An 8,702-nucleotide genomic window follows, 5' to 3' on the forward strand; every position below is an offset into this window, starting at 1 on the left:
AATCAAATAAATAGGCAGTTATTGATTAACATTATAAACAGTAGTAAAACCAATATACCAATGTAATTTCATTCTACTATCTGTAAATTTGTAAACGCTCACCAGATAAAAATCTCACTATATGAACCATGTAATTATTCTTAGGGGACATATGTCCCAGAATAAAGTTATTTTTTCATTTCATTTCATTTCATTATAAATATAGGTTCTGTCCAACTGTTCAACCTTTCGCTTTGAACAGCCCTGATGAAGCACTGCAAAGTGGGGCGAAACGTCGGACACGAAAATAGTTATAAACTATTTGTTAACGCCATAATATATAATTAATTACCTTGTATATAATTGTAAATAGTATTTGAGTTTTGTTAGTATTTAATTTTGTTATATTTATTTTTATTTTTATTATTTTAATTGGATTTGGTAATTTAAAAAGAAAAATATGTAATTATATTTGTGTGTTATAATGAGTAATAGAGACAGTTGCTAGGGGTGATAATTTTTGCTAAGAAGCGGACCGACCATCTTAGTTTTTTATAGCAGTTCCAGCTAATTAGTGGCCCTGGTAGCGTCATTAGCAGCCCTGTCTGCGTTTGGTTGATATTATTTTATTTGACATTTTTTGAGTGTAATCGTCGTTATAACAGTTCGGAATCAGACCACTTCTGTGTTTCGATTTTAATATGAGTTCCAATTAATTAAGTAATTAGTGGCCAACCCCTGAACCCAAGGAACGTGTGTAACCAGCCCTGTCTGTGTTCATTTTGTCGGCTCGCCTAATACAAAACGACTGTTGGATATTTGGACCGTCGAAGAGCCAGACCTACACATCTCGGCAGTACTCTTCCTCTGACCTATCGAAGTGGAGCAACCTACGTCGTGCAGTATTTACTTTATATGTTTATTTCTTTTTTTTTTGTGTAAATTAGTTTTATTGTCATTTTTCTAATTTATCGAACTATTTTATTTTTATCTAAAAGGCCTTTTTTATTTTACTTGCATATTTTGTTTATGTTAGTTTTTAAAATGTTTAAATTGGCCAAATAAATGTTTATTCCGAGCCAGTTTGTTTTTTGTTCATTTTAAAGCCTTTAAACAAAAAGACATAGTCGATTTGAGGTGGCTTTAACACTGTTTGTTCTTTTCTTGACCGCAACCCTCACCATATTTTTATATTTAAATATAGTTTCAAATCATAGTTCGTGTTGGGTTTGGGTTATTGCCATATTTGAGAGTTTGGAACGAGTTTTTCCATCTTTATCAGATTTTGCGTATGGGTTTCTACCGCAGATAGTGACGTTGTCCTTTCAGGCTGATAGCAGCTCTTATCGGTGCAGAAGGCCAGTTCACTGCATGGTCAGCAGATATGTACATAAAGGGTGTATCCCACTATACATGTTCCCTACCTTTTTTTTGTTACTTTTTTTTCTGATAGCAAATCAAATTTTAGGACGAATGTATAGAGGTTATTATTTATTTATTTTTGAACCGTTGCCTGAAGTCGAAAATGGTGCGGAAAATCGAAAAAAAATCGCATAATAATCTGTCTTTATAATTTCAAATTCAAAAGAGTCTGAAACTAAAATAGCTTTAATGACGAAACTTTAAATAAGAAATGCCTCAATTATGTGAATGGACTCTGGTGGTAAACTGAATTCTGGGTTTTTCGAATTTTCGCACCTTTTGCATGCAATCTATAAAAAAAAAAGGAGTTTGCAACGGTTTTCAGTGAGTTATGCCTAATAAAAAAAACAAAAAAAAACCAAATTCTATTGGATATGCTACAGAGAATACTATCAAAAGAAAAATCACATGCCATTGGTATAACACACTTAAAATCAAATCAAAATTCCAAAAATTGTAGAGTTAAAGAGATGTCCTTTTAATAATATTATTTATTTTATAATATGACAGAAACAATATTTTAAATATTGTTTTTATTTATTTGCAGGATAAGACTAGCAGACTAAAGTCATCGAAAATTCCAATTCCAATCCATAATTAATTACATGGAGCTTTTATCTGAACTATCCTAGTTGTTGGGCAAAAGCTTTAGAGCAATTACTAACCTTTAACCCAATTGACATATATGGTGTAACTAATGAACAGACTGGTACGTGGACTTGGTGATGCCCTTGGTCCAACCAGATGTAATAAGTTTCCCGACTTAAGGACAACCAAAGAGGATTCCCACTCAAGCGGATCCTAAGAGGATGTACTCAACATATAGGATTATTTGGAGTAGTGTCTTCCTCTGCGTCCGTCCTTTCTCCTCCCTTCAATAATGGTGTATTTACATTTCCCTTAAAATATATAAACATTTCAATAAATACTTTTTATTCTAAAGAAATATTTATGTTTCTCAATTAGAGAAATTTAATCCGTTCGTTTGGCAAAAGTTTTAACTTTAGCTATTTTCCTATATGCAATAGGATCTGTTTTACATGAAGCAAAATGTTATTAACAGATTCTCTATGATCAAATTAGGTGATTTGATGGAAAATGTTAGGATTTATCTTTATTAGACGCTTTATACTGAGTATACTGATATATAAATATATATTATATATACAGATATGATGTGTATAACCTGGTAAAGGGATGGAGGTAGGAAGGAGATTTAGATAGAGGCACCTTTGGTAGTGTTCGTGGGAGTGATGACATAAAAAAACACACATAAATATCTGGCCCGTTCTAAAAAAAAATTAACACTTGACAAAAAATATTGTAAAAGAAATAAAATTGAAATTTAATAAAAGAAAATAAATAAAACTAGTAAACTCCATGGATTAAATTAAATTATACTTAAATAAGAAAAAATATAATAAGTAATATAAAACAATTAAGTTAACTAAGCTATAGGTGTTGAAACATCAAAATAATATACAAATAAACTCATACATTTTATTTTTCAAGGAAATTTTTTTTTGTTATTCTAAATGCAGTTCTGTTGAGGAAGAATTTTTTATTTAAGGCAGTTCTTTAATGTAAAAGTTCACTTTTGTAAAGAACAGTTGAAAGACTATGATATTAATTTAAGATTTATAATCTATCATTATTATACAAATCACTAACTCTAAACGTAATTTTAAGAAGACTCACATGATTTAAAACAACAAAACAATAAATACTCATTTATTCAAAGGGAGGCATCTGTTCAAACTGCTCTCTCGCAAACTGAAGAAAAAAAGTTTCTTATACTTCCGAGGAATAATATTGGTTTAACTAAAGGCCTAAATAACTAGGAACTAGATCGATTATTTAGTAACTTTCTTGCTTTTTAGAAACTATTAATTACAATTTATTAGAAGAAAACGTTTGTTATACATGATAGTGACATGTATTAATAAAGCTGTTGTCACATTTTAACGCCAAAGTTATCCACGTCGTTTTCTATTGTTTTTGTTTCATGAAATGAAAATAATAAACCTCATTAATCCGACTTTTATTATTAAATTCTAGAAACATTATGATATTCTTTCCGAGACGGAGAGAGATAGAGCCCGACAAACAGATGTGAAAACCGACCTCAATCCCCGCGGTGAAGTTGCCTTAATTGAATAGCCAAGTTTTGTTTAACTACTTCTTTGAATGTGCTATTTTCCCATTGGCTTCTGTAATGGTGCACTGGAACAAACGCTGCTGTAATAGCTTGCCAAAGAAAATTGTTTTTAACTGTATAGTTTCTACTTTTCTTATTCACTTTGAAATTTTAATCGAGTTTGTTTAATATATTGAAGTATGTTTTTTAATTACTACTTCACTTGAATCTCTGGTATAATCGTCCAAGCAATTGTTATAGGATATCATAAATTTTAATTCGTAAATAGTTTCTATCAAGTCATTGTAATGTACGATTTTTTTAAATTAGCTTTGATTTTTCAAATAAGAATATTTTATTGAGAAATTTCTCCAAGTTTAGTAAAAGAGGTTCTTTTTGTTGGATTTAATATTTCTTCCAACGTTTTAAATTGATACACCTTATTTATTCTATCGAAATTTCCAAAGGAATATTTATATCTTAATTATATGTAGCTACGAAAAAAAACAACGAATATAAAGTCCCTTTTACACGAGGGAGAAATTTCATCAAATAAAAAACTCACTTTATCAAAAAACAGGCTTGATGTTTATCAATAAATTGTCTTTATTAAATATTTCCAATACGTTATTTGTTTTTCAAAAGATCCGTTGAGGATTTTAATTTTTTATTTAATAAAAATCAAGATGTCGCGTTGGAGGCAGGAACAAATTTTAACATACAAGCATTGAAATAATCGGGGGTTAACAAGGGTTATTTATTGTAAGGCATAGAGGATAAGCCTTCTCTTCATCACGGTAAATAACATTTTACAAATCATGATACAAAAAGAAGGACTCCGGTGATACCGACGCTTTTCTCTCCATCCTTAATTGGTCTATTAAAAGGCACTGGATAAATATAATTAGGAATATAGCTTATACTTGGGAATTTTCTTTGAGAAATGCGTAGATTATCAATTAATAGCGAAAATCCAAAGATCTTATCTTTTTTTGTGGACGCTATGTTTAATAGTAATACTTATAAATTTTAAAATATATATCACAATGACTTAAAAACTGAGTACCACATAGCCTATTATTCAGGTCATAAAATCCTCATCCACCCCTAAGAAATTATATTTGATAGCAATCCAGCTACCCTCTGATTTGAGCGTTTGAAATACTGATATTGTTTATTAAACTACAAAGCAATGGAACTTTAAATTGGATTTAGTATAACTAAATGAAAATAATTTTTTGTAAATGAAGAACTAATAGATAGTTCCGTTTTTGATTGACCCATCAGATATTTATTAAATTATTCACTTAGTATGATTAGTGATGATAGTGAAGTCAATCAATATATTAACTGAAACACCGAAAGAAAAAATTCAATTTACAAATATGATAAAAAGCCAACTTTTATCGTTGAGATTTAACTCTTATACTAAAAATTAAACCAAGAACCTGCACGTCACATACATAGTTAAACTACATATTCAAAAATAAATTTGGAACACTTTTTTTTATTTTTTTAAATAAAATGTTTATAACAATTAAAAAAAAATTATTGAAACACATATTATAAAATTTTCCTACACTAGTAGTTCCACCGTTTAATTTAATGAAGTTATCTTCTAGGTTACTTTTCTGTGTCTACGATTTTAGGTAAATAAGGAAAACAATACTTTTTTTTTTTTTAAATTTAATAAATTTTTTAATACATAAACTCGTGAAAAAGGTTATTTATCAGGTTTTAAAGTTCGAGGGAGTAAGGAATAATTCTAATTAAGTTTTAGATGTTTCAGACCTTTGGTGTTTGGATTTGAAAATTAATAATTTAGATAAAAACACCAATTCCATTTTGTAAGTTTCTTAGTTTTGTAAGCTAAATGTAAAACATTAGGTTTCTAGTGAATGATTACTACATAAACAATGATTCATGAATGTGTGGTCCAATGTTCACAGGCTAACACCATTTACGCCATCGTCTCCTCCTCAGTTTCGTTTTGGATCCCTTGCACCATCATGGTGTTCACCTACCTGGCCATCTTCAAAGAGGCAACACGGCAAGAGAAACAACTTCATGCTAGAATCGGAAACCAGATGCTTCTCAGCCACCGGGACTGCAACGGGGACACCTTAGGAAGCAGTGGTTCTAACAAGGCGCTGACATTGAACGAAGTTGGAGTACACAACACGCCAACCAAGGATCGCAACATTATCAAGATGAAGAGAGAGCACAAGGCGGCAAGGACACTAGGCATCATCATGGGCACTTTCATACTCTGCTGGCTACCGTTCTTCTTGTGGTAAGTAACTATTGTAGCAGTCACATCCTTAATAGAACTAAAGGTTGGGCAAGTACTGATGATCAAAGTCTACTTTTACGCTTTAAATGTAAATTATGAACTGTCGGTTTTAGAGCAGGATGAGCGGAATAGAGTTTGTTCTAGTATACAAGCTCTGAATGTTTTTCATTTCATTGCAATACAATATCTGTAATATCTCTCGCAAGGTTTAAAGTTACGTTCACTTTTTCAATAAAAAAACCTTGACTTAAAACCAATACAGAAATCTTATTTGTTTTAATATAATAGTGTAATTATCCATATAGTCCCATAATTTTTATATTCTTGTAACTCCTACGTTTCAGCCATTCCGGCCATTCTCAAGGATCTTATTTACAATATCATTGCTAACATTGTTATCAAGCTATTATGGATTTGTAAAATATTATCTTAATCAATGACCTGTTATCACAATTTTACTTATTGTAATTATTCTGATTACAATGTCTATTATACTTTATCAAATCAACAGGAAAAACAAAAGACTTTAATATACATTGTAAAATGAATAATAATTATAAGTGAAATTGTGATAATAATAATTTATGAACTGAGATAAAATTTTATAAATGCATAATATCCTGCTACAGTTTGATAACAAATGTTAGCTATGACATTGTGAATAAAAACCTTGAGAATGGCCGGAATAGCTGAAACGCTGGGGTTGGAAGAAAATAAACAATATCAGACTGTATGGATATTTTATTATATGTAATAAACAAACCTGTCTCCAACAAGACATTTTATTATATATAAATACTGGAATTTTTATGAGTAAATTTATTTTAAAGATTTTAAACAAATGTTAACCAATAAATTAAATTTGATTACAGGTACGTGACAACTTCTCTTTGTCAGACATGTTATGTTCCCGAAGTTTTTGTTACACTTCTATTCTGGATTGGCTACTTCAACTCCACCCTCAACCCCCTCATTTACGCCTATTTCAATCGCGACTTTAGAGAGGCCTTCAAGAACACTCTTCAATGCGCTTTCTGCTCCCTCTGCAGGCGTCCTCCATCTGACCTTGAGGCTCTGGAGGTTAGAAGGCCGTCCCTCCGCTACGACGACCGGACACGGAGCATCTACTCCGAGACCTACCTCAAGCACATCGATCGGCGGAGGAGTAGCGAAGTCGGTAGTAGCCTCTGATCCGAGGACCAGGTCTAACTCCCGCAACGGAGGAGTTAGGCCGCCTGAGGTCTAGTTCTCCGAGGGCGTAATGTCTGGACGATGCAACAGGTAATTTAATGATCTACTGGAAGGTCAAGTGATAGGGTTTTGGAAAATGACTGGGAATGTAGTTACAAATTTTATTAGTAGTTCATCTCCTGTTGGAATATGGGAATAAAGTTTAAGCACTATTGGTGAAAAAGAAATTTGTAATATATTATAAGAGTTAATCAAATAATATTTAAAAAAGCCTGTATACAATCCCCCTTCCGACTTTCGTTTATAGAAGTCGATCTAAAATATCCGGCGTTCAATTTTATCTCAAACTCATAGTTCTTAAAGGAGACGCCATTGACAAAGGCTTTGTTATAAGCTAAAGGTCGTATAGTCAGACCTCTATGTGCCACAATGTCTATAAGTAATAACTTTAAGACGTGGCTTTATGAATATTCCGTAGGAGGCTTTTTTGTCAGGCCATGAACCCATTCTTGGCTCAAAATGATCCTTGAATGTCTTTAAAATCAGACTCTTGACGTGGTTATCATCAAACAGAACACATAGGATAACAGAAATAGATATTATTGTAACCTCAACGATAAACCTAGAATGGTTAATGTTAATGGTCGTTATTGTATACACACATATAAGCAATGAGTAAATTCCACTTACATGGGTATTGAGAACATTCTTTCTTTACAAGATCTGCTTCTGAGTAGATATATAATATTAAGCATATTAAAAATAGTTTAAAATTACTTTGTAGTAATAATTTAATTTTAGACATGAAATCTGAACTACGACACTGAACAGAAAATGAGAGTGGGACAGGTCGTCCTAATAAAGTTGGCATTGGCGTCAACCTACCACAACAGACTTGTTCAACAGAACATAACAAAAAAAAAAAGATTGTATACTTCAAAAATGTACTTAATGGTCTATAAACGATGTATTGACAAATGTCCCTCTTGGAAACGCAATATGAATACAAAGATCACCATGGTTAGTTCTCTTCAAGCCAAGGATTACCTCACCAAAATATTATATCCCTAAATAACTCAACTGGAAAAAGAAATGAGGGATAGGAAACTATACCAAGCAACCTAGCTCCAATTGTTGGTTCTATTTTTGAAATCAACATTTCTAGAAGGATTTAATAATTTATTTTAATTATTAAAAGTGCCCATTATTGGTGCATTTTCCTTTCACAGAATGAAGCAGATTTACCAAACACCATATTGCACTTATTGGTATCAGTTACTGGTAATGGTAGCAATGAATACATGATATTATATAACTTGGTTTAAAACTTACACGATATCTTTGACTTTGACAATGCTGAAGAAATGCTATCATTGCTTGTTGGCAGACAAATGGGGGGGGGGGGAGGACATTGCTGACCGCTCTAAGGGTGCTAATGGGAATGGATTATGTTTCACGAGGAGTAAATTTTCACAATAGCATCCAATGGTTAACCTACTCTTCACTAACTGTGATATTCATTTTTACTTAATTCCATGAAATTTTGGTCACATAATCTGTAGAAAATATGATATAAAAAATTAAATGAAATACTCAGATTTTTTAAAATACAATATGAAATCCATACAGGTTAGATTAGAAATTAAAACATACTGCGCTAACAAAAACTTTTCGAAAAAA

At 31.6% G+C, this 8,702-nt stretch overlaps 1 protein-coding gene across 1 annotated transcript in view; it reads left to right on the forward strand.

Moving 5' to 3' along the window:
- LOC106686531 (octopamine receptor beta-2R) overlaps positions 1-8,696 on the forward strand; it is a 62,202-nt gene extending 53,506 nt beyond the window's left edge. Inside the window, exons 3-4 of the mRNA XM_014429889.3 lie at positions 5,488-5,831; positions 6,704-8,696. Of these exons, the coding sequence (XP_014285375.1) occupies positions 5,488-5,831; positions 6,704-7,022 (663 nt within the window). The 3' untranslated portion in view covers positions 7,023-8,696. The remainder of the gene's footprint in view (positions 1-5,487; positions 5,832-6,703) is intronic.
- Positions 8,697-8,702: the final 6 nt, after the last annotated feature.

The sequence above is a fragment of the Halyomorpha halys genome, unplaced genomic scaffold (genome assembly GCF_000696795.3).
Source record: "Halyomorpha halys isolate HHAL.00 unplaced genomic scaffold, Hhal_1.1 Scaffold834.1, whole genome shotgun sequence".
Lineage (NCBI taxonomy): Eukaryota > Metazoa > Arthropoda > Insecta > Hemiptera > Pentatomidae > Halyomorpha > Halyomorpha halys.